At 43.8% G+C, this 25,702-nt stretch overlaps 1 protein-coding gene across 4 annotated transcripts in view; it reads left to right on the plus strand.

Moving 5' to 3' along the window:
- POMGNT2 (protein O-linked mannose N-acetylglucosaminyltransferase 2 (beta 1,4-)) overlaps nt 1-19,097 on the plus strand; it is a 39,771-nt gene extending 20,674 nt beyond the window's left edge. For all 4 annotated transcript variants that reach the window (XM_057497331.1, XM_036897182.2, XM_036897183.2 and 1 more), the window contains one exon: nt 16,692-19,097. In XM_057497331.1, coding sequence (XP_057353314.1) covers nt 16,797-18,542 — 1,746 coding nt within the window. In that variant the 5' untranslated portion in view covers nt 16,692-16,796 and the 3' untranslated portion in view covers nt 18,543-19,097. The remainder of the gene's footprint in view (nt 1-16,691) is intronic.
- Nucleotides 19,098-25,702: the final 6,605 nt, after the last annotated feature.

Genomic DNA, 25,702 nt, shown 5'->3' on the forward strand with positions numbered 1-25,702 from the left:
GTCAGAATTCCAGCTGTAGTCATGTCATGCTGAGTACACAGGTTTTCTCTCTTGAGCAGCCTTGGTACTGTTTGTACCATAGTGGTGGTAAGGATAATTAGTTTTACACTTGTCAGAAATGGTAAGAATCAGCAATTTAACCATGGTTCAACCTAATAGCAAAGGACTTCTTACCTGGTGAGGTTGGTGGAGAATTTCCAGGGGCCACATATATTTGGAAAAGTTTATGCAGCAATGTGATTTTATACATACAGATATATATAAAATACCAATTTCAGAAAGTAATGGTTGATGGAATTCTGTGGTCTTGGGGGACAGATATTGCAGAATAGAGTCTCTTGTGAATGAGGAATTCTTGGGGGCAGGTGATACTGGACTTTACAGGTCAGTTTGGGGCATGAAAGAGTTTCTCTTTATTATCAATGGGTGCATGGGTTTGAAAAGACAAAGAAATAGTGACATTTAAGCACATTTCTCAGCTGCAGGATTTATGGGCTCACTGAGACCTGGAGATGAGTAGGGCTGACTGAAGGCACAGTCAAAACTCAGCTAAAAAGGTAGCTGCTCCTGCCCTGTCCTCTCATCCCTGGGCTGGATAAGAATTTCTCAGCTTTTGTTCTGAAATAGCCTTGAGAACCTGCATGAAGGACATGAAGTTCATGGGCCCTCAGGGTAGCTGCGACTTTGTCCTCTTCTCCTAGGACCAGGAAGGCCCGCTGAGATGTCAGTGAGTAGGAGTTCTATTAAAGGACTAGCTTTGAGTTCACAGGAATGTATTTAAAATTTAAATTGTCTGCAGACTTTTGGATGTGAACTGCCATGAGGACCTGCTCCTGTGCCCTCTGATGGAGAGCCCCACACTTCATGGAAAGCATGATCCACCAGCTTCCTGAGCACCCTCTCCTCTAGGCCCTGATTCTAACTCCTAGGCTCTCCTTTCCCATACTGAGTGGGAAGACATTGAGACTGGGAACTTGTCCTGGGATTTTCTACCTCTGCCCTTCCCACATCTCCAGGCTACTCTGTTCAGAGATCTTCAGTAGCACCCCTTCAGTTATCTATAGAATAGAGTTCAAATTCCTTGACCTAGTACTAAGGCTATTGACACTCTGGCCTTAGCTGATTTTAGTAGTAGACCATCTACTCTAACCAGACTGGACTTGGTGGTCTCCTTGGATTACTCTGCTGGACAGCCCCTGACTCCCTTCTTTTTTTTTGAGAGGGCATCTCTCATATTTATTGATCAAATGGTTGTTAACAACAATAAAATTCTGTATAGGGGACTCAATGCACAATCATTAATCAACCCCAAGCCTAATTCTCAACAGTCTCCAATCTTCTGAAGCATAACGAACAAGTTCTTACATGGTGAACAAAATCTTACATAGTGAATAAGTTCTTACATGGTGAACAGTGCAAGGGCAGTCATCACAGAAACTTTCGGTTTTGATCACGCATTATGAACTATAAACAATCAGGCCTGACTCCCTTCTTTTTTACCCTCAAGATGACATTTCTGTTCCTTCTGAAAGCTCCAAGAAATGGCCAATCTAGGACTTGTTTCTTACTCAAAAGAAGCCTGGCCCTTCCATGCCTGCAGGGCTCCCTGGAGCCCCACCTGCTGCCTATGCTGTGACATTCAAGTTACCTTAGTACATGTGCCCCACCAGCAGACAGAACCTGTGTGGAAAATTATTGTAGCTACACTTTAACCTACAGTAAATATGTTAGATTTGCTTTCATTTCTCATACTAGGATTTCTTAGAGGGAGAGCTTTATTTACCCAACTTAGAAGGATCATGGGGAAACGGATACCAAAAAGCTCCAGTGGGTTAGAGCACAGAACTCAGAAACGGGTGCAGGCAGACCCCCATGCATTTGCTTCAGACACAACACTTTGCAAAGAGATTCGCCCTCTGTGCCCATTAAATTGCACTTGACTATGAGAAACCAAAACCATAATCCAAGCCAGCTTCAGTAATAAGGAAAGTTACCATCTCCCTAGCAGTATGTGGGGGCATGGCTCAGGAATGTCGCAAGGGTCCTTTGTCCTTTGGATCGCTCCTCCATCATGCCATCCTTGACATTCTGGCTTTGTTCTTAAGCTGCTTTCCTCATGGTCAGAAGGCAGGCAATAGCCACAGGACATCTTTTTCTGTCCAGCATCTGGGACTGTGGAATGGGACTCCTTTCCTTTGGTTAGCTTGGTCTGATTCAGGTAGTGTGCTATGCTGGGCCAGTAACTGGCCCTGGAAGCATGCTCTCTGCTGATTAGCCCCTTGGAGGTACAGGGTGGATCTTGGCTTCCTCTTTGCCTTGTGGGTACCAGGGATAGAGGGTGCCTATCTGGACAGACCCAGGGTTTTGTTAGAAAGAGGAAAGGGGCATGGATGCAACATGGAAACAGTGAAGCTCTGTCATTTATCAATGCACTTGACCTGGAGGCCAAGGTCTCACAAGTAACCACATTCACTGTCTGGTCTCAGTCTCTATCTTTGAGAGGAATCTTCTGCTTGTATTTAAAATCCTTTGTTTCAAATGACCGTGATGAAAAGTGACAGTTCTTGCTTCAGCACTGATCAGCTTTGCTTTGAGTCGGATGAAGGCAGCCAAGTGTGCGTCCAAATGTTTTAAAATGCCCGACTTCATTGTGCATCCCTGTAGCCCTATATTAACCATCTGGTGCCTCAAAATATTTTCTTTTCCTCTCTACTAGACATTTATTAGGTTGAACCTAATTGCATGAAATTGCTGGTTTCGTACAACAGAAGCAGTCAGATATCAGCATTCATGAGATTCAACTAGTACATTATTTCTGACCATATCCATGTCCTAAGACGTGGGTGCTGAGCTTTCATTTTAGCTGATTGAGAGTTGAGTTCAAAAAGGCACACCCTAAGTCATAGAGCTGGGGTTGGAACCCAAGTCTGTCTGGCTTTTTATGGGATTAATGGGATTAATACATAAATCAAGTGATAGAGAAATCAAATGTACAAATACATATGACTTGATTGTTTTTCCTACAACTCTTGATGTGTGATTAAAAACAGAAGGATTAGAGCCAGAACAGTTCCTACAGCTGGTGACCCCCCCACATGGTGTCGGTGTCCTTGAGGAGCATCAGGCCCTACGGCTAGACTCAGGGTCAGATAATGACTGTGTGTTGGACATGTGTTGAACCCCTTACTCAGATTTCTTTAGATGTTTAAGTTCATTTGCTCAGTAAATATGGGGAGTGCCTTTTCGGCGTTACTCTTGTGCTGCAGCGCCTCGAGTCCCCTGGTGGCCTTTCAGGTCTTCAGCGTTCTGTCGCAGGCGCTCCAGATCTGCGGGTCAGAGGCGGGAGAGCCGACAGCTTTTCTTCTTTTTTTCTTTTATTTTGGTATCATTAATATACAATTACATGAGCAACATTGTGGTTACTAGATTCCCCCCATTATCAAGTCCCTACCAGATACCCCATTACAGTCACTGTCTGTCAGCATAGTAAGATACTATAGAGTCACTACTTGTCTTCTCTGTGCTATACTGCCTTCCCCATGCCCCTCCCCACATTATGTGTTCTAATCGTAATGCGCCTTATTCCCCTTCTCCCTCCCTTCCCACACGCCCTCTCCAGTCCCTTTCTTTGGTAACTGTTAGTTCATTCCTGGGTTCTGTAAGTCTGTTGCTGTTTTGTTTCTTCAATTTTTGCTTTGTTCTTATGCACCACAGATGAGTGAAATCATTTGGTACTTGTCTTTCTCTGCCTGGCTTATTTCACTGAGCATAATACCCTCTAGCTCCATCCATGTTGTTGCAAATGGTGGGATTTGTTTTCTTCTTGTGGCTTAATAATATTCCATTGTGTATATGTATCACCTCTTCTTTATCCATTCATCTACTGATGGACACTTAGGTTGCCTTCATTTCTTGGTTATTGTAAGTAGTGTTGTGGTAAACATAGGGGTGCGTATGTCTGTTTGAAACTGGGCTCCTGCATTCTTAGGGTAAATTCCTAGGAGTGGAATTCCCGGGTCAAGTGGTATTTCTATTTTGAGTTTTTTGAGGAACCTGCTTTCCACAATGGTTGAACTACTTTACATTCCCACCAGCAGTTCCACCCTTTATCCGCATCCTTGCCAGCATTTGTTGTTCCTAGTATTTTCAATGTTGTCCATCCTAACTGGTGTGAGGTGATATCTCATTGTGGTTTTAATTCGCCTTTCCTGATAATTACCAATGTGGAGCATCTTTTCATGTGCCTGTTGGCCATCTGCTTTGGAGAAGTGTTTGTTCATATCATCCTCCCATTTTTTAATAGGGTTATTTGCTTATTCGGTGTTGAGGCATGTGAGTTCTTTATATATTTTGGATGTTAACCCCTTGTCAAATATGTCATTTACAAATATATTCTCTCACACTGTAGGATGCCTTTTTGTTCTGCTGATGGTGTCCCATTGCTGTACAGAAGCTTTTTAGCATGATGTTGTCCCATTTGTTCATTTTTTATTTTGTTTCCCATGCCCAAGAAGATGTGTTTAGGAAAAAGTTGCTCATGTTTATATTCAAGAGATTTTTGCCTATGTTTTCTTCTAAGAGTTTTATGGTTTCATGACTTACATTTGGATCTTTGGTCCATTTTGAGTTTAGTTTTGTTTATGGGGTTAGACAATAATCCAGTTTCATTCTCCTGCATGTAGCTGTCCAGTTTTGCCAACACCAGTTGTTGAAAAGGCTGTCATTTCCCCATTGTATGTCCATGGCTCCTTTATTGTATATTAACTGACCATATATGCTTGGGTTTATATCTGGGCTCTCTAGTCTGTTCCATTGGTGTATGGGTCTGTACTTCTACCATTGCCAAATTGTCTTGATTACTGTGGCTTTGTAGTAGAGCTTGAAGTCGGGGAGCGCACTCCCCCCCACTTTATTCTTCATTCTCAGGAAGAACTGCTTTGGCTATTTGAGGTCTTCTGTGGTTCCATATGAATTTTAGAACTATTTGCTTTAGTTCATTGAAGAATGCTGTTGGTATTTTGATAGGAATTGCATTGAATCTATAGATTGCTTTAGGCAGGATGGCGATTTTGACAATATTAATTCTTCCTATCCATGAGCACGGGATATGTTTCCATTTATTGGTATCTTCTTTAATTTGTGTCATGAGTGTCTTGTAGTTTTCAGAGTATAGGCCTTTCACTTCCTTGGTTAAGTTTATTCCTAGGTATTTATTCTTTTTGATGCATTTGTAAATGGAATTGTCTTCCGGCTTAGTGTATAGGAATGCAACAGCTTTCTGTATATTAATTTTGTATCCTGCAACTTTGCTGAATTCAGATACTAATATCTAGTAGTTTTGGAGTGCACTCTTTTTTTGTTGTTTTTTTATTTTGCTATCATTAATATACAATTACATGAGCAACATTATGGTTACTAGACTCCTCCCATTATCAAATCCCCACCACATACCCCAGTACAGTCACTGTCCATCAGCATAGTAAGATGCTATAGAATCACTACTTCCCTTCTCTGTGTTATATGCCTTCCCTGTACCCCTCACCCCTACACTATGTGTGCTAATCATAATGCCCCTTTTCCCGTTTATCCCTCCCTTCCCTCCCATCCTCCCCAGTCCCTTTCCCTTTGGTAACTGTTAGTTCATTCTTGGGTTCTGTGAGTCTGCTGCTGTTTTGTTCCTTCAGTTTTTTCTTTGTTCTTATACTCCACAGATGAGTGAAATCATTTGATACTTGTCTTTCTCTGCCTGGCTTATTTCACTGAGCATAATACCCTCTAACTCCATCCATGTTGTTGCCAGTGGTAGGATTTGTTTTCTTCTTATGACTGAATCCATTGTGTATATGTACCACATCTTTATCCATTCATCTACTGATGGGCACTTAGGTTGCTTCCATTTCTTGGCTATTGTAAATAGGGCTGTGATAAACATAGGGGTAAATATGTCTTTTTGAAACTGGGCTCCTGCTTTCTTAGCATAAATTCCTAGGAGTGGAATTCCAGGGTCAAATGGTATTTTTATTTTTAGTTTTTTGAGGAACCTCCATACTACTTTCCACAATGGTTGAACTAATTTACATTTCCACCAGCAGTGTAGGAGGGTTCCCCCTTCTCCACATCCTCGCCAACATTTGTTGTTTCTTGTCTGTTGGATCTTGGCCATCCTAACTGGTGTGAGGTGATATCTCATTGTGGTTTTGATTTGCATTTCTCTGATGATTAGCAATGTGGAGCACCTTTTCATGTGCCTGTTGGCCATCTGAATTTCTTCTTTGGAGAAGTGTCTGTTCAGATCCTCTGCCCATTTTTTAATTGGATTGTTTGCTTTTTGTTTGTTGATGTGTGTGAGCTCTTTATATTTTGGATGTCAACCCTTATCAGATATGTCATTTATGAATATATTCTCCCGTACTGTAGGATGCCTTTTTGTTCTACTGATGGTGTCCTTTGCTGTACAGAAGCTTTTTAGTTTGATATAGTCCCACTTGTTCATTTTTGCTTTTGTTTCCCTTGCCCGGGAATATATGTTCATGAAGAAGTTGCTCATGTTTATGTCCAAGAGAGTTTTGCCTATGTTTTCTTCTAAGAGTTTTATGGTTTCATGATTTCCGTTCAGGTCTTTGATCTACTTCATGTTTACTTTTGTATATGGAGTTAGGCAGTAATCTAGTTTCATTTTCTTACATGTAGCTGTCCAGTTTTGCCAACACCAGTTGTTGAAGAGGCTGTCATTTCCCCATTATATATCCATGGCTCCTTTATTGTATATTAATTGACCATATATGATTGGGTTAATGTCTGGACTCTCTATTCTATTCCACTGGTCTGTGTGTCTGTTTTGTGCCAATACCAAATTGTCTTGATTACTGTGGCTTTGTACTAGAACTTGAAGCTGGGAAGTGAGATACCCCCTGCTTTATTCTTCATTCTCTGGATTGCTTTGGCTATCCAGGGTCTTCTGTGGTTCCACATGAATTTTAGAACTATTTGTTCTAGTTCATTGACAAATGCTGTCGGTATTTTGATTGCATTGAATCTGTAGACTGCTTTAGGCAGGATGGCCATTTTGACAATATTAATTCTTCCTACCCAAAAGCATGTGATGAATTTCCATTTATTAGTGTCCTCTTTAATTTCTCTTAAGAGTGTCCTGTAGTTTTCATGGTATAGGTCTTTCACTTCCTCGGTTAGGTTTATTCCTAGGTATTTTTTTCCTTTTGATGCAATTGTGAATGGAATTGTTTTTCTGATTTCTCTTTTGCTAGTTCATCGTTAGTGTATAGGAAAGCCACAGATTTCTCTGTATTAATTTGTATCCTGCAACTTTGCTGAATTCAGCTGTTAGCTCTAGTAGTTTTGGAGTGGAGTCTTTAGGGTTTTTTTATGTACAATATCATGTCATCTGCAAACAGTGAGAGTTTGAGTTTTTCCTTACCAGTCTGGATGCCTTGTATTTCTTTATGTTGTCTGATTGCCATGGCTAGGACCTCCAGTACTATGTTGCATAAAAGCAGGAGAGTGGGCATCCTTGTCTTGTTCCCAATCTTAGGGGAAAAGCTTTTAGCTTCTCACTGTTAAGTATGATGTTGGCTGTGGGTTTGTCATTTATGGCCTTTATTGTGTTGATGTACTTACCCTCTATGCCCATTTTGTTGAGAGTTTTTATCATGAATCGATTATGAATTTTGTTGAATGCTTTTTTGGCATCTACGGAAATGATCATGTGGTCTTTGCCTTTTGTTAATGTGGTGGATGATGTTGATGGATTTTCTAGTGTTGTACCATCCTTGCATCCCTGAGATGAATCCCACTTGATCATGGTGTATGATCCTCTTGATGTATTTGTGAATTTGGTTTGCTAATATTTTGTTGTGTATTTTTGCATCTATGTTCATCAGGGATATTGGTCTGTAATTTTCTTTTTTTGCTGTGTCTTTGCCTGGTTTTGGTATTCGAGTGATGCTGGCTTCACAGAATGAGTTTGGAAGTATTTCCTCCTCTTCTATTTTTTGGAAAACTAAGGAGAGTGGGTATTATGTCTTTTCTAAATGTCTGATAAAATTCAGTGCAGAATCCATCTGGCCTGGGGGTTTTGTTCTTGGGTAGTCTTTTGATTCCCCATTCAATTTCATTGCTTGTAATTGGTCTGTTTAGATTTTGTGTTTCTTCCTTGGTCAGTCTTGGAAGGTTGTATTTTTCTAGGAAGTTGTCTATTTCTTCTAGGTTTTCCAGCTTGTTAGAATATAGATTCTCATAGTATTCTCTAATGATGCTTTGTATTTCTGTGGGGTCTGTCATGATTTTTCCTTTCTTGTTTCTGATTCTGTTGATGTGTGTAGATTCTCTTTTTCTCTTAATAAGTCTGGCTACAGGTTTATCTATTTTGTTTATTTTCTCAAAGAACCAGCTCTTGGTTTCATTGATTTTTTTCTATTGTTTTATTCTTCTCAATTTTATTTATTTCTTCTCTGATCTTTATTATGTCCCTCCTTCTGCTGACTTTGGGCCTCATTTGTTCTTCTTTTTCCAGTTTCAATAATTGTGACTTTAGACTGTTCATTTGGGATTGTTCTTCCTTCTTTAAATAGACCTGGATTGCTATATACATTCCTCTTAGAACTGCTTTCGCTGAGTCCCACAGAAGTTGGGGCTTTGTACTGTTGTTGTCATTTGTCTCCATATATTGCTTGATCTCTATTTTGATTTGGTCATTGATCCATTGATTATTTAGGAGCATGTTGTTAAACCTCCATGTGTTTGTGAGCCTTTTTGCTTTCTTTGTACAATTTATTTCATTTTTATACCTTTGTGGTCTGAGAAGTTGGTTGGTAGAATTTCGAATTTCAATCTTTTTGAATTTACTGAGGCTCTTTTTGTGGCCAAGTATGTTGTCTATTCTGGAAAATGTTCCATGTGCACTTGAGAAGAATGTGTATCCTGTTGCTTTTGGGTGTTGAGTTTTGTAGATGTCTATTAGGTACGTCTGTTCTAATATGTTGTTCAGTGCCTCTGTGTTCTCACTTATATTCTGTCTGGTTGATCTGTCTTTTGGAGTAAGTGGAGTGTTGAAGTCTCCTAGAATGAATGTATTTCATTCTATTTCCCATTTAATTGTCTTACACTATTTTTTTCACATATGTAGGTGCTCTTGTTTTGCCTGCATAGATATTAATAATGGTTATATCCTCTTGTTGAACTGACCCCTTTATCGATATGTAGTGCCCTTCTTTGTCTCTTGTTATTTTCTTTGTTTTGAAATCTGTTTTCTAGATAGAAGTACTGCAACTCCTGCTTTTTTCTCCCTATTAGTTGCATGAAATATCTTTCTCCACCCCTTTACTTTCAGTCTGTGTATGTCTTTGTGTTTGAAGAGAGTCACGTGTAGGCAGCATATAGATGGGTCCTGTATTTTTTTATCCATTCTGTGACTCTGTCTTTTGATTGGTGCCTCAGACCATTTACATTTAGGGTGATTAATGATAGGTATGTGCTTACTGCCATTGAAGACTTTAGATTCGTGATTACCAAAGGTTCAAGGGTAATTCCCTTATATCTAACAGTCTATTTTAACTTTCTTTGTATGCTATTACCAACACAACCTAAGGGTTCTTTTTTTTTCCTCCTTTTTCTTCCTCCTCCATTCTTTATATATTAGGTATCATATTCTGTACAGTTTGTCTATCCCTTGATTAACTTTGGGGATAGTTGATTTTATTTTACATCTACTTAGTAATTAATTGTTCTACTTTATTTGCTCTGCTTTTATTTACCCTGGTGACAGCTATTGAGCCTTAGGAATACTTCCATCTATAGCAGTCCCTCCAAAATGCACTCTAGAGGTTGTTTGTGGGAGGTATATTCTCTCAGCTTTTGCTTGTCTGGAAATGTTTAATCTCCCCTTCAAATTTAAATGATTATCTTGCCAGGAAGAGTATTATTGGTTTGTGGCCCTTCTGTTTCATTGCATTAAATATATCATGCCACTCCCTTCTGGTCTGTAAGGTTTCTGTTGAGAAGTCTGATGATAGCCTGATGGGTTTTCCTTTGTGTGTGACTTTTTTTCTCTCTCTAGCTGTTTTTAAAAGTCTGTCCTTATCCTTGATCTTTGTCATTTTAATTATTATATGTCTTGTTTTTATCTTCCTTGGGTTCCTTGTGTTGGGAGGTCTGTGCACCTCCATGTCCTGAGAGACTGTCTCCTTCCCCGTACTGGGCAAATTTTCAGCAATTACCCCTCCACTTCTATCCCTTTTTCTCTCTTCTTCTTCTTCTTGTACCCCCATAATGCGAATATTGTTCTGTTTGGATTGGTCACACAGTTCTCTGAATATTCTTTCATTCTTAGAGATCCTTTTTTCTCTCTGTGCCTCGGCTTCTTTGTATTCCTCTTCTCTAATGTCTATTCCATTTAACATCTCTTCTACTACATCTAGTCTGCTTTTAAATCCCTCCATTGTATGTTACATTTCAGATATGGAATTTCTTAATGATTGAATCTCCATCCTAAATTCGTCACTGAGTTTTTAAATATTTTTGTATACCTCCATGATCATGTTTATGATTTTTATTTTGAACTCTCTTTCAGGAAAATCGGTGAGTTTCATTTCATTTGGTCCTTTTTCTGGTGTTTGTGAGATTTTGATTTGAACCAGGTTTCTTTGACATTTCATATTTGTATGTGGTGCCCTCTTAGGCCCGGACCTCTAGTCTCTGGAGCTTCTCAACCCCTGGAGTGATGTTGGGGTTGCAGGGGAGCGAGGCTAGTGCCTTGGGGGTGGAAAGAGCTGTTTCCTGCTTCCCGGCTACAGTGCTTGTCTCCTCTGTCAGAATCAGTGCGCCGACCACACATGTGTAAGCCTCTGTGCTTTGTGTCTGTAGCTGCCATAGGCCTGGCTGGCCTGACGCCAGGCCTGCCGATTTGCAAGCCAGTACTGGCAGGCCAGGAGGAAGGCGTAGCAGGCTGTGTATCACAGTGCGGGTCACGGAGCTGAGTAGCCATCCAGGGAGATGGAGCGTCTGAAGCTTCTGAAAGTTCCCAACCTGCTGGGCAAAGCGCTCTCAGACACCCTTGTCCACTATCCCTTCTCTGGCACAGCAAGCTCTGTGCAAACCCCACCCCTTCAGCAGCCCTCTCGCTTCTAGGAAGCCTCTTAGACCACCTGCTTTTCCTTTGTCCCATAGCAGCCAAAAGTGGATCCCTGTCCTCCACAAATGGCTGGAATCTCAATCTCTCCAAATATTCTACCTGTCTTACTTTCCAGCCCCACTAATCTCCAGAACACTATGCAATGTATGTTTGTGCTCCCAGAGCAGATCTCCAGGGCTGGGTCTTCAGCAGTTCTAGGCTTCCACCCACTCCCTGTTCCATTTCTCTTCCTCCTGTTGGTGAGCTGGGGTAGGGGAAGGTCTTGTGTCCCGCTGGATCAAGGCTTTGGTACATCACCCTGTTTCATGAGGTCTGTTCTGTTCTCCAGATGTATGCAGTCTGGTGTAGTCTTCTTTCCTGTTGTTCTTTTAGATTTAGTTGTATTAGCTATATTTCATATTATATGTGGTTTTGAGAGGAGTTCTCTGTCTCACCTCTCACGCCGCCATCTTGAATCCTCTCTGGCTTTTTATCTTCAAACTTTCCAAGACAGCACACATTCTCCTCAGCAAGCTACCTACCACCAGTGATGCAGCAGCAACTCAGAGCCACACTGAGACGGAAGTATTGCGATCCCCTGTCCCTCCCAGGGGAAGGTCAGCGGAGGGTGTGGCGGTGTCAGCGAGAGGGAACTCCAGAGGACTTCCCTCGTGCAAAGGAGGCTGCAGGGGATGAACTGGGTGTGCCCTCCCCAGCAGAGCTGTGCCGAAGAGGCACATCTACATCAGACCTGCCCCGGCCCTGGAGCCAGGTTGTTGGATGGGAAAACGGGGCAGGCTGGGCTGTGTGCCCTGAGCTTAGTCCCCAGCCTTTGGGAGGCAGCAGTGCACCAGAAGTTTAGGACACTTCCATTTTTCATCCTGGCTGTGCCACAGACTTGCTGTGTGATTTAGAACAAACTGCTGCTCCTCTATGAAATGAGGAAGACTTGTTTAGTGGTTGTTAACCTTTGTTGCAGTATAAGTCCTTCTTGAGAGCAAAGAACCCCCTCTTTAAATGAATTTTTATGATACCTAAGGCTGCTGCAATAAATTACCACTAACTTCATGGCTTAAAGTGACAGAAATGTGTTCTCTCACAGTTCTGGAGATCGGAAATCTAAAATCAAGGTGTTGGCAAGGCCACACTCCTTCTGAAATCTCTTGAGGAAAACTGTCCCTTGCCTCTTTTTAGCTTCTAGTGGATCCTGGTAATCCTGGGTGGTCTTTGATTTATAGCTGCATTATTCCAGTCTCTATCTCTGTCTTTGTCTTCATATGGCCACCTTCTGTTTCTGTGTGTATTCTTTGCTGTCTCTTACAAGTGTACCCTCATTGGATTTGGGGTCCACCCTAATCCAGTGTGATCTTACATCAAGATCCTTAACTAATTACACGTGTAAAGACCCTATTTCCAAATAAGGTCAAATTTTGAGGTTATGGATAGACATGAATTTTGGGTGAACACCATTCAACCCACTCCAGTACCCCTAAATATTAAAAAAAAATTAAAGGGGCTTGGTTCTGTTTGGAGCTGTATGAAGGTTCAGGACCCTGGCATCATGTCCTCATTGCCTGCCACCACCCTCATTAGCCCCTAAGGTTCAGGGTCTGCAAACCGCTGGATGCCCAAGGTTCCAGGCAGCCCTAGCTGACTGTGTTCCCTGGTGATGAGACTTTGGACTTAAAATTTTGAGTTGCTGGAATGAGTTGAGACTTTTGGAGCTATTGGAATTCATAGCCTGGTTCTTTGGTTCGGAGCCACTTGGTTTTTCTTAAATCTGGCCACACCCCAGAATCATCTGGGAGCTTGGTAAAAATAAGGAGATGCCAGTGAGACTTCAGGGTCTTGTCAAAATGGAGTAGACACATTTATTCCTATCCCTCCTGAGCTAAAAACACAGGATATTATATATAAAACATCAGAGGCTGAAAGGTGGAGAGAAGAATATAGAGCAGCTAGGGACCCTGGAACATGGAACAACAGTGATGAGTTCCCTGGGTTTTCTTTTCATCTCCTGTATATCCCAGCTGGATATAGAAAAGCCTACAACCCCAGATATTCCAACAGGCATAGACCAAAAAAAAAAATACCACCAAAGAAAGCTTGCTCTCTGCTGTCGAAGGACTAGAAAAGGAGCCGTCTACTAAGACAGAAACCTTTTTGACAGTAACATCTTATTCCTGCAAAACACCAGCAAAAATTGTTCCCCCCATCCCCAGGTTTACTAAAGTCTGAATGGGTAACCTATTTCCATACTTGCCTGTGGTAACCAGGTGCCTCCCATGTTCAGCACCCCACTCCACCCCCGCCCCCATGGGGCTGGATGGGAAGCCTGGAATTTCACCACTGCCTAGTGGTAGCAAGATATCCCTCCCTACCACAATCCTCTTGAGGTGTCACTGGAAACTTGCATCCCACCTGGTGGAGTTGAGGCACCCCAAATGTCAGTAGAGGCCAGCTGAGGAGCCTAGGTTTACACCCCTACTCATCTCTCACCCTCCCTGTCAGGGTAGTGTTGGTAGAGACTGAGTAGGGATCATGGATTTCCATTCCACCCAATGGTAAAGAGTCATTGCTCTCCCTTCTCCCATCAGCATGGTTTTCATAAAAACCTGCTAAAATGGAAGACTTATAAGCTGCATAGTATCATGATACTCTAAATGCCCAGGATAACTCTCAGCAGAGAAAAAGATACAAAGAAGAACTAAATGGAAATTTTAGAACTGAAGAATGTAGTAACCAAAATGTAAAAATCACTGGATGGGCTCAATAAAAGAAAGATGACAGAAAAGTCAGTGAACATGAAAACAGAACAATAGAAATTATCTAATCTGAACAGCAGAGAAAATAGACTAGAAAAAAAACTGGACAGAGTCTCAGAGAACTAGGACAATAAGTTTTTGAAAAATATATAGCATTAGTGTGCTTGGAGGCCTAGGACAACAGCGTGAGTCCAAAAAAGTATTTAAAGAAATAATGGCTGAAAATCTCCCAAATTTGGGGAAAGGCATAAACCTACAGATTCAAGACCAAATGAAACCCAAACAGGGTAAATCCAAAGAAATCCACACCAGGACACTTGATAATCAAACTTCTGAAAACTAAAGATAAGAGAGGACTCTTAAGAGCCACATCAGAAGAAGGATGTGTTACCTGCAGAGGAGCAGCAGTGCACGTGCAGCAGATTGCTCACCAGAAGTCATGGAGGCCAGAAGGCAGTGGCACAGCCTGAGTCTTCACGTGCTGAAAGGAAAGGAGAATTTCCCAAACTTCTATACCCAGTGAAAATATCCTTTAGGAATGATGGTGACATTAAGAAATTTTCACATGAAAAAAAATAAACTAAAAGAATTTCTTCCCAGCAGATCTTCTCTATAAGAATGACTAAAGGAAGTTCTTCAAAGAAAGAAAATGATAACAAACGAAAATCTGGAACAGCAGGAATGAAGAAAGAACAGAGAAAGTAAAAATATGGACAAATATTAATAGACTTTCCTTTTCCTCTTGAGGATATTACATTTGAAGTTAATGCAACTTCACTTTTCAGTTGAAGCAAAAATTATAACATTGTCTGATGTGGGTCTTCATGGAAACAGAGGAAATATTTATGATAATTATAAAGGATGGAGGATAAAGGAACCTAAACATGGTAAGGTCTCTGTACTTACTTGAAAGGTAAAATGTTTGTAACAATAGGCTGTGATAAGTTGCATGTGTATAGTATGAATGCCTAGGGCAACTACTAAAAAAATCTATTCCAAGAGATACACTCAGGAACACTATAGGTAAATAAAAATGGAATTTGAAATAATCTGCAAAAAGGCAGGAAAATGAAACAGGAATAAAAGAGGCAGCTACCTGAGCTATACTCCAGACCTGCTGAATCAGTTCTCTAGGATTAGTGCCCAGGAATATGTGTTTGTAGCAAGTGCTCCTGGGGATTCCAATAACCAGCCAGGGTTGAGAACCTCTGGTCTAGACCAATATTTTTTAAATAACAAATTGCCAACCCTATTAGGTTGTAAAATCAATTAAGATGAGCATGCCCCCTTCCCTTTTTAAATGAACCTAGAGGAGACAACACTGGAGTGCATTACACCTGGCCAGGGTAGTTCTTCCTGAAAAATTTTGGGTAATATGTGCATATGTGTACATGTGTGCATGTTCAACCCTTGGATAAGGATAGGTTGGAAGAGATGGTGCCCCCAAGAATGGCCTTCAATTAATGCTGAACAGGAGTTGGAAGGCAAATAACCCAGCTTCCTCAAAGTGGTGACCTGCTCATTAGTGTCCCCTCTATTAGCTTCACCCTTTTTCCATCTTACCTCTTCATTCCTGGGAATGATGTTTCTTGGGATAATTTCTCAAATTATTTTGACTCAAACTCTTGTCTCTGCCTCTGCCTCTGAGGGAATCTAAGCCACTGGCTCTTTCTGGGCAAGATTGTACTTTGATTCTTTTGATCTCAGAGATAGAAGTTGCAAGACATGAAGAGTCCAAAGCTAGCCCCAAGAGCAGGGGCACATCAATCTCTCCCCAATGCAGTTGCCAAGGAGGCATCAGATATTACCCATGCTGCTTCTTTGAGGATGGAGGGTGAGATTCTTTAACTGTCTGAACAGTCAGCCTCAGAGCAGTTTTGATACCCTTCCTGGTAGTACAGGAAAATGGGAACAAATGCCCAAAGCCCAGGCACACCTCTCTGTAGGTGTGGGTATGTGAGGCAGGGAGTTTAATTAACCCTTTGAGATTTTGCCTCAATGTACAAAACGTTTGTCAGTGGTGACATTCAGACATAATTCTCTTACTGGATCACTGAGGGGGCAGGTTTCTACCCGTCCTTTCATAGGCCTTTAAAAGCCAAAAGGCATGATTTCCAGACCGAAGCTTTAAGCAAAAGCAGGTGTTTTGCATATGTGCCCCATATCCTAACACCTTGCATAGCAGGAATGCCAGGTCTCTAAAGGAGAATTCTCCCTGTGGCCTCTTTCATTGCACATCTCTCTGTTGGTCAGCTTTTGTGGCAGCCATTCTTCGTAACAGCCACAGAATTTCAGGGATATACAACAGTAACATGTACTCATCTCAGATGTCTCTGTCTTGGCTGATCTTGGCTGTTCAGCTGGTGGTTCTGATGATCTTGGCTGGGCCCACCCACTTACAGGCCAGCTGAGCTAGACTGGGACCAGCGAGTGAGGCTGAACTATTCTTCTCATGGCAATGTCATAAGTATAAAGAGAAACAAGGCCAGCACACAAGCTTTTAAACCTCTGATTATGTTCTCCCTGCTAACATCTCATTGGCCAAAGCAAGTCATGTGGCAAAATCCAAAGTCAAGGTACAGGGATATATACTCCCCTCATGGAAGTAGTGGGGGAGGGAGGGAGTGAGTATTTTTGAACAGTGGTCTAATCTGTACCTACAAATGTGCAAAATGGTGCAGGGATCAGTGCTATAGCAGGTATACAAAGCCTAGCACCATGCCTGGCACGTAGTGGGAGCTTGAGATGACTCCAGACTGACTGTGCCAACACCTTTCCCTTTTCCTTCTCTCCTCCTGCAGGCTTTTGCCAGTCCTCAGGGTGCCCGCAGGGATGGGTAAAGCCCACCTGGCCTGTGGCACTTCCCAGGGGCCATCATCTCAGTAGGGCCGCTCGGTGCCTTTAAGATGCACCTCTCAGCAGTGCTCAACGCCCTCCTGGTATCAGTGCTGGCAGCAGTCCTGTGGAAGCACGTGCAGCTGCGTGAGCATGTAGCCGCTCTGGAGGAAGAGCTGGCCCTCGGCCGACAGGCCCCAGAGCCAGCCTCAGCACTGAGGATTGACTACCCAAAGGCCCTGCAGATCCTGATGGAGGGTGGCACACACATGGTGTGCACGGGCCGCACGCACACCGACCGCATATGCCGCTTCAAGTGGCTCTGCTACTCCAACGAGGCCGAGGAATTCATCTTCTTCCACGGCAACACCTCTGTCATGCTGCCCAGTCTGGGCTCCCGACGCTTCCAGCCAGCCCTGCTCGACCTGTCCACTGTGGAGGACCATAACACCCAGTACTTCAACTTCATAGAGCTGCCGGCTGCTGCCCTGCGTTTCATGCCCAAGCCCGTGTTCGTGCCCGACGTGGCCCTCATCACCAACCGCTTCAACCCTGACAACCTCATGCATGTCTTCCACGATGACTTGCTGCCCCTCTTCTACACCCTGCGGCAGTTCCCTGGCCTGGCCCATGAGGCCCGGCTCTTCTTCATGGAGGGCTGGAGTGAGGGTGCACATTTTGACCTCTACAAGCTTCTCAGCCCTAAGCAGCCCCTCCTGAGGGCACAGCTAAAGACCCTGGGGCGGCTGCTGTGCTTCTCCCATGCTTTTGTGGGCCTCTCCAAGACTACTACCTGGTACCAGTATGGCTTCGTGCAGCCCCAAGGCCCAAAGGCCAACATCCTCGTCTCAGGCAATGAGATCCATCAGTTCGCACGGTTCATAAAGGAAAAGCTGAATGTGAGCCATGCAGGGGTCCCCCTGGGTGAAGAAGAGTACATTCTGGTCTTCAGCCGCACTCAAAATAGACTCATCCTGAATGAGGCTGAGCTTCTTCTGGCACTGGCTCAGGAGTTCCAAATGAGGACAGTGACAGTGTCCCTGGAGGACCATGCCTTTACAGATGTTGTACGACTGGTCAGCAATGCCTCCATGCTGGTCAGCATGCATGGGGCCCAGCTGATCACAGCCCTCTTCCTACCCCGTGGGGCAACGGTGGTTGAGCTGTTCCCATATGCCATCAATCCTGACCACTACACCCCCTATAAGACACTGGCCACACTGCCTGGCATGGACCTCCAGTATGTAGCCTGGCGGAACATGATGCCAGAGAACACGGTCACATACCCTGAGCGGCCCTGGGACCAGGGGGGCATCACCCACCTCGACCGGGCTGAGCAGGCCCGTATCCTACAAAGCCGTGAGGTCCCACGGCACCTCTGTTGCCGGAACCCAGAGTGGCTTTTCCGAATCTACCAGGACACCAAGGTGGACATCCCATCCCTCATGCAAACCATACGGCATGTGGTGAAGGGTCGGCCTGGGCCACGGAAGCAGAAGTCGACAGTCGGCCTCTACCCAGGCAAGGTTCGGGAGGCAAGGTGCCAGGTGTCAGTGCAGGGTGCCTCTGAGGCCCGCCTCACGGTCTCCTGGCAGATCCCATGGAACCTCAAGTACCTGAAGGTGAGGGAGGTGAAGTATGAGGTGTGGCTTCAGGAGCAGGGGGAGAACACCTACGTGCCTTACATCCTGGCCCTGCAGAACCACACCTTCACTGAGAACATCAAGCCCTTCACCACCTACCTGGTGTGGGTCCGCTGCATCTTCAACAAGATCTTCCTGGGACCCTTTGCAGATGTGCTGGTGTGCAGCACGTAGCAAGTATGCCGTGGTCAGGCCGCAGGAGGTTGGCTCCTCCAGCTCAGTGTCCCTGGGCCTGCTGACCCCTGTGGTGGCTTCTGGAAATGATTTATGTATTTATTGAGCAGACCTGGGCCCCATGTCTTCTTACTGTGTTGGGGGTGTGGGGTTTGTGGCACTACTCTTTGTCCCTCTGTCCCCCTCTCCCATCTTGAGCATCCACACCCCTGGAGGAGGCCCTTAGGGGAGGAGGAACAAGGGAAGAAAATAGGAAAATAAGAATTCCCAGGGAGCCTCTTTGGCTGAGTGATCATGCTGGTCCTCACTGAGTCTGTCTGGCTGATATCTAGGTTTCTGGAAACTGTGAGTAATCATGCCATTGTTTGGAGGGGCAGTTTATCAGCTTCCATTGTTTGAGGGGCAGTTTATCAGCTTCCATTGTTTGGAGGGGCAGTTTATCAGCTTCCACCATCGTGAAAGTCACCTGTAGCCCAGTAAAGTTGTATTTGGAACATTCATTAAATGATGATAAATATCTTGGTCAAGTGTTTTTATTGGCCAGTTGGAAGCGGGGCTGGTAGTTAGTACCCAGGTGCTCTTTAATCCTGGCTGTCAGTTGAAGAGATGTGGCAATGGTTAGCATCAAAGTCTGTGAAGCAGGCTGGTTGGATTAATCTCGCCTGCTGAATGAATAGACATTTACGTCTAAGTGGGATTAAAGCCTGGCAGTAGGTAGGCGAGGGCTGTGCTGCGGAAGAGCATGTCCACCGGGGGTATTCTTAAACTCAGTTGGATGGTCAGACCATGATAGACCACACCTGGCTTGGCTTCCCTTGGAAGGACATGGGACAGCGAATTCAGCAGGGCCGTGCTAGACACTTTTCTTCCACAGGAGGAGCCCTCCTGCCAGTCCAGAGGTTCTCCCCTAAGTGCCAGCTCGTGGGTGACAAGACAAGCCCTACTTTGGTAGTTGTAGGGGCCACTTTGGCTTGAAGCCCCATAGGAGCCATTAGCTTTTGAGATAACCCACAGTCATAGTTCCAGGGATCCCTAAAGGGTCATGCCCAGTTACAGGAATTCTCACACTCGGAAGCTGACAGCTGTGCAGTCCTACCAGATATTCCATTCTTCAGTCCAGATGTCATCTCTCAGAGGCCATTTTTACCATCAGCAGTTTTGATGTATGCCATACCTGACATTCCACCTTTATCTGGTTTCTGTGGAAACAACTAGAAAGTTAACCCAAGATCAAATTTGTCCTTAGAGAAGGAGAAAGAGTTTTAGCCTTTTCTTTATAAGAAGACCCTGATGCAGGCCTGACTCTCATGACAGACAGCAGGAAAGAGGGTAAAGTCTCAAGCTGTGGCTCAGTTCTGGGAGGCTCGTGCCAGGCTGGCCAGGACTCATCTGTGAGACAGATGTCCCGATCGCTGTGCTTGTCCCATGGTGGATTCAGAGCGGGGGTGAGTGGCACATTTCATGGTCACCAGGTGCCTCCATGACATGCCTTCTGCTTAGAATATCCTTCTCGCTGACTGTCCCCTCCATCTACCACCATCTCACACTGCTGTGTTAATCCATACATAAAGATTTGGTTCAGTCAGAAGTCTCAGATACTGCTGGTGTGGGGGTAAAATGGTGTAACCACTTGGAGAACCATTTGGCAATTTCTTCTAATGCTGAACATTGTAACTACCCTGTATCTCAGCAATTCCATTTCTAGATACATACCCAAAAGACATGGGTGCTTATGTCATCAAAAAGACACTTATAAAATATTCATAGCTCTAGCCAAAAACTGGGAACAACCCAAATGTCCAAGAACAGGATGTAAAGGACACAGTAATTAAAAGAGAAATGGACCACGGGTATATGCAGCAACATAAATCTCACAGACATAATGTTGAGTGAAAGAAGCCAGGCCAAGAGAATATATACTGTATGATTCCATCTCCATGAAGGCCTAAAACAAGAGAGCAAATCTAACATCCAAAATATATAAAGAGTTTATGCACGTCAACAAACAAAAAGCAAACAATGCAATTGATAAATGGGCAGAGGATCTGAACAGACACTTCTCCAAAGAAGAAATTCAGATGGCCAACAGGCACATGAAAAAATGCTCCACATTGCTAATCATCAGAGAAATGCAAATGAAAACCACAATGAGATATCACCTCACACCAGTTAGGATGGCCACCATCCAGAAGACAGACAACAACAAATGTTGGCGAGGATGTGGAGAAAGGGGAACCCTCCTGCACTGCTGGTAGAAATGTAAACTAGTTCAACCATTGTGGAAAGCAGTATGGAGGTTCCTCAAAAAACTAAAAATAGAAATACTGTTTGACCCAGGAATCCCACTCCTAGGAATTTACCCTAAGAATGCAGGAGCCCAGTTTAAAAAAGACATATGCACCCCTATGTTTATCTCAGCACTATTTACAATAGCCAAGAAATGGAAGCAACCTAAGTGTCCATCAATAGATGAATGGACAAGTACCAAATGATTTCACTCATCTGTGGATCATAAGAACAAAGCAAAAACTGAAGGAACAAAACAGCAGAATCACAGAACCCAATAATGGACTAACAGTTGCCAAAGAGAAAGGGACTGGGGGTGGGGGGTGGTAGGAAGGGAAGGAGAAGGGGAATAAGGGGCATTATGATTAGCACACATAATGTAGGGGGGTGGAGGCCACAGGGAAGGCAGTATAAACACAGAGAAGACAAGTAGTGATTCTATAGCATCTTACTACGCTGATGGACAGTGACTGTAATGGGGTATGTGGGGGGAACTTGATAGTGGGGGGAGTCTACTAACCATAATGTTACTCATGTAATTGTACATTAATGATACCAAAATTTTTAAAAATTTTTAAAAAGCAAATCTATAGCAATAGAATTCAGAATCGTGGTTACTGGGAAGGAGGGAGAGGCTGAGATGGATGCAAGGGGACTTGGGAAGTTGGAAATGTCTTGGTCTGAATGGTGGTTGCACAGTGGCTAGCCAGGTCAGTAGTCATCAGCTTACCTTGAGGTAAGTGTGCTTAACACACTTTGCAATGTGATATTATGCCTCAAAAAAGAAAAACTTGGCTTAAGGGGTAACTTACGGAAATTCTAGTGTTTGTCTCCTACATCTCCATGGTAATTAGCCTGCCACATCCCCCGAGCCCCAGCTCTGCTGCCCTGTCACGGTGTCTGTGGATGGAGTTGTGGAGGGAGCTCCATGGGTGATTCATTGGCTTGGTGGAACAATGGGTTTCTGCCTGTGTTCAGATCGTTTTCTACAATTTGAAATCCTATTTCATGTGAAACTTTGTCCTGGTTATTTTTTCTTTTAACGTAACACAGATACTTTGCCATGTCTCTGAACATCATTCTTAACAAGATTCTGGTTGGCTATGGAACACTCCCCTGTGTGGACTCACTATGATGTCAGTGACCTTTCCCCAGTTCCAGCATCTGGTGGCAGGAGCCTGGCTCCACAGCAAGTGGCCCAGCCCAGACCACCCTCTGGCAGCACTGAGTATTAGAAACTCTTCTTTTGTTGCTTTTTTTAAAAAAACATATTTCTTTTGTTGATGTTTGTGAATTTATGTTGAAATGCACAGGTCTTCAGTGTAGAGTTCCATGAGCTTGACAGATTACTTCCGTGTCCCCCGTATTTCCTACAAGATGTAGATTATTTCCGTCATACGCATATTTGCAGGTTTTTAAATTCCAGAAATGTAGTAGGCAAGGACTGCTTCTTCGATAAGGCATAGGAGTTAGTAGAACACATTTGACATTAAGGGTATTAACGTTTCTTGATCCATTTTAAATCATCTTGTTGCCCCATCCAAGAGTCAGGTGCAGACTGGCAGGAGAGCCTGTGGGCAGGGGCCTGGGATGCTCAGGGAGCTCCTCTGGGAAGCCCACCACTGTAACCAGCGGCCCCTGGACCACATCCCCAGAGCCCTGGGTGTCCTCTGCCCACTGTGAGTCAGCTCTGAGGATACCTCACTGGCTGTAGATGGGATGGCAGCAAGCCGGCACCAGGCCTGGACGCAAGCAGTCACAGAAACCCCAGCCCGAAGCAGACACCTCAGAGGTGGTCCTTAGCCCCTGACTGTCCCATTTCTGGTCACCCCCACTGGGCCGTCCCAGTGTGGGCAGGCTTTCCAAGTGCACCCACCCGCGCCCCAGGTGTTACTGGACAGCGCATGTGGCCCCACAGCTGATGGAGGGCCCCTGCTGTCAGTGCCCCCACCCTCCAAGACAGCAGGGCAGTTTCAGGTCCCCATCAATCCTCTTCTAGATGTGGGGCAGGTGGAAAGGGGGCAAAATCCTGCCACTACCATTGGGCTCTGCAAGGTGTGGCCCTGCACCCTCCCTGTCCACAGAATTGACAGTGATGGCCTGGCCAGGCCCCCATAGCTGGCAACAGAGTCTGAGAACCAAGGCCGCGTCAACATGCAGGAAGGTGCTGGGGGTCTCCCCTTGGGAGCTGTGCTAGCTGCGGTGCCCCAGGACCTTCACAGCAGCAGAATAGGGCTGGTGACAGGCAGCTCAGGCCACGGTGAGCGTGCAGGGCCAAGTGGGTGGGCCGGGTGAGTTCCTTAAAGGGTTGTGGTCTTAAGGCTCCTGTGATTTTTATGTTTATATTTTTTGTGTGTGTGGGTTTTGTTACGTTGATACATGAATTTTTTAAAGCCAAATTCTAATTAACACTTTTTAAAAATCCCTCCATTCTAAATGTCAGTACAGTCAGAAAGCTGTTTCTATGTATCTTTTTAAAAATGACTTTCATTTCTCTTCTCAAAAAAAAACTCCATGAAGTCACACACAACTAATTTAGAATTTGAGATAATGCCATCCTGGATTTGGGAATGAAAAGTACAAAAAGTGCAAAAAGATGTCATCCTTGCCTTCTGGGAGCTGACAGCTAGTGGAAATCATCAAATGATCTGTTTTTGAATTTTGTACTGTCAAAATTCACAGACTTAGGTCAGCCTTTTTCTAGGATGCTAAGATTTAACAGAGAAAAATATAGGACATCCAGTTAAATTTGAATTTCACATAAATATTTGGCAACACCATGCAGTATTTGGCAACACTACCTTTTTCCAATTAGTGGAAAATGGGAGGAGGGAGATTTGTTGTATAATCACGAGATTAATAATCCCCCCAACCCTCTCATTCCAAGTGGAAATGCAGAGACACTACTAGTGGAGGAAAGAATCGATCATACTCAACTGCAGTAAGAAATAGCAACAATACCAAATACCAGCAAAGGTACAGGGAAAGAGGATCTCTTGCATACATTGGTGATAGGAATGTAAAGTGGTAGTCTGGGAAGAGTTAGCAGTTTCTGAAGAAATTACACATATACTTACCATATTACCATGAAATTGCATTCTGGACATTTACCCCAAAGAAGTGAAAATTATGTTCACACAAAAACAAATGCATGAATGTTCAGAGCAGCTATAATTGTAACCAAAAACTAGAAATGACCAGATGTCCACCAGTGGCACTGTGCCCACTGTAGCACATCTAACCATGGAGTACTACTCAGGAATGAAAAGGAACAGGCTCTTGTTGGTAAAGGCTGCAACTTGGGTTAATTTGAAGGGCGCTGTGCTAAGTGAAAAAAGCCAGTCTCAAAAGTTTACATACTATGTGATTGCATTTATAACATTTATATATATGTACATAACATAATGTATCTCTGTAGAGATAAGAAGAGATTTTTACTTGGCAAAGATTAGGAATGGGAGACAGTAAAAGGGGTAAGCATGACTATACAGGGGTAGCAGGAGGGAGATATTTGTGGTGTTTAGGACCAGTTCTGCATCTTGAACACTGTGATGACTAATGAATCTCTGCACGTGATAAAATCATGGAGCCATGCACATACATTATGCCAGTGTCAAGTTCATCCTTTTGATATTGTACTATAATTATGGAAGACGTAACCCTGGGGGAAAATGGATGAAAGATACACAAGGAACCCCCTATACTATCTGTATACTATCTTTGCAACTACAGTTGACCATTGAGCAGCACAGGTTTGAACTGCATAGATCCACTTATATGTGGATTTTAAAAACAAATACAGTGAAAAATTTTTTGGAAATTTGTGACAATTTGAAAAACCATTTTCTCTGTCTTAAAGATTATCATTAATATAATAAGTATATATATATGTAGAAAATATGTGCTAATCAACTGTTATCTGGTAAGGCAATAGGCTATTAAGTTTTGTGGGAGTCAAGTTACATGTGGATTTTTTATTGTGCTGGGGGGTCAGCACCCCATCCCCTGCATCGTTCAAGGGTCAACTTTACTGTGAATTTATAATTATTTTTAAATAAAAGGTTTTTTAAAACTCTGGCAGGGCCAGAGGAGTGGGCTCCAGGCTAAGCCTCAAGGAACAGTTCTGAGAACTCCATAGTCTTGGAGGTGGAGGCTGCTGTTGGAGCTGTGAGTTCAGGAACCACAAGTTGAGCTGGGGTCCAGGGACCAGGGTGCTGCTGTCACTCTCACAGCTGAAGCCACCATGAGAACCACCTCCCAGGCATCACAGCGCTGGTCACACAGTCCTGGAGTTGGAGCTCAGCACTACCTCTGCTGCAGCTGCCTCCCAGGACCTGGACTTGGAAAATGACACTGGAAGCTGCTGCAGAAAACCTTTCATCTACACCACTCTGCCTGAGAATTGAAAATAGCAGAAAGGCAAAGGAAGACATCCTTCCCCTCACCTCCTTCCAACGCCCCCATGAGTGCATTTAGAATCTCACTTGCATCACGAGCCCAGCTGCAAGGGAGTCCAGGTAACAGCGTGTGTAGCTTGTCAGCCTTGGCAGTGCAGGAAGGCTACCTAGAAGGAGGATGGCGTGGGAGTTGGGCAACCAATCCCTGACATCCACCACAGTCACCCATCAGGACTAGATGTGTCTTTGTATGGGGACAGAGCTTCCAAGTTGCAGGGCAGAGAAAGAATACAACCATTCCTTCCCCATGTGAAAATCATCCAAGATGCCTGGATCCTACCCCACTATATGTGTGAGAACTTGTTTTAAATGAAAGCAGTAGTCATGACAATAAGGCAATCAGATACCGAGAAGCGTTTACCTGATTTCCCTTTACACACTGGCCAGCCTGCTCCTGCTCTGTGCACCCAAGGGGAT

This window comes from Manis pentadactyla, chromosome 1 (genome assembly GCF_030020395.1).
Source record: "Manis pentadactyla isolate mManPen7 chromosome 1, mManPen7.hap1, whole genome shotgun sequence".
In the NCBI taxonomy this organism is placed as follows: domain Eukaryota; kingdom Metazoa; phylum Chordata; class Mammalia; order Pholidota; family Manidae; genus Manis; species Manis pentadactyla.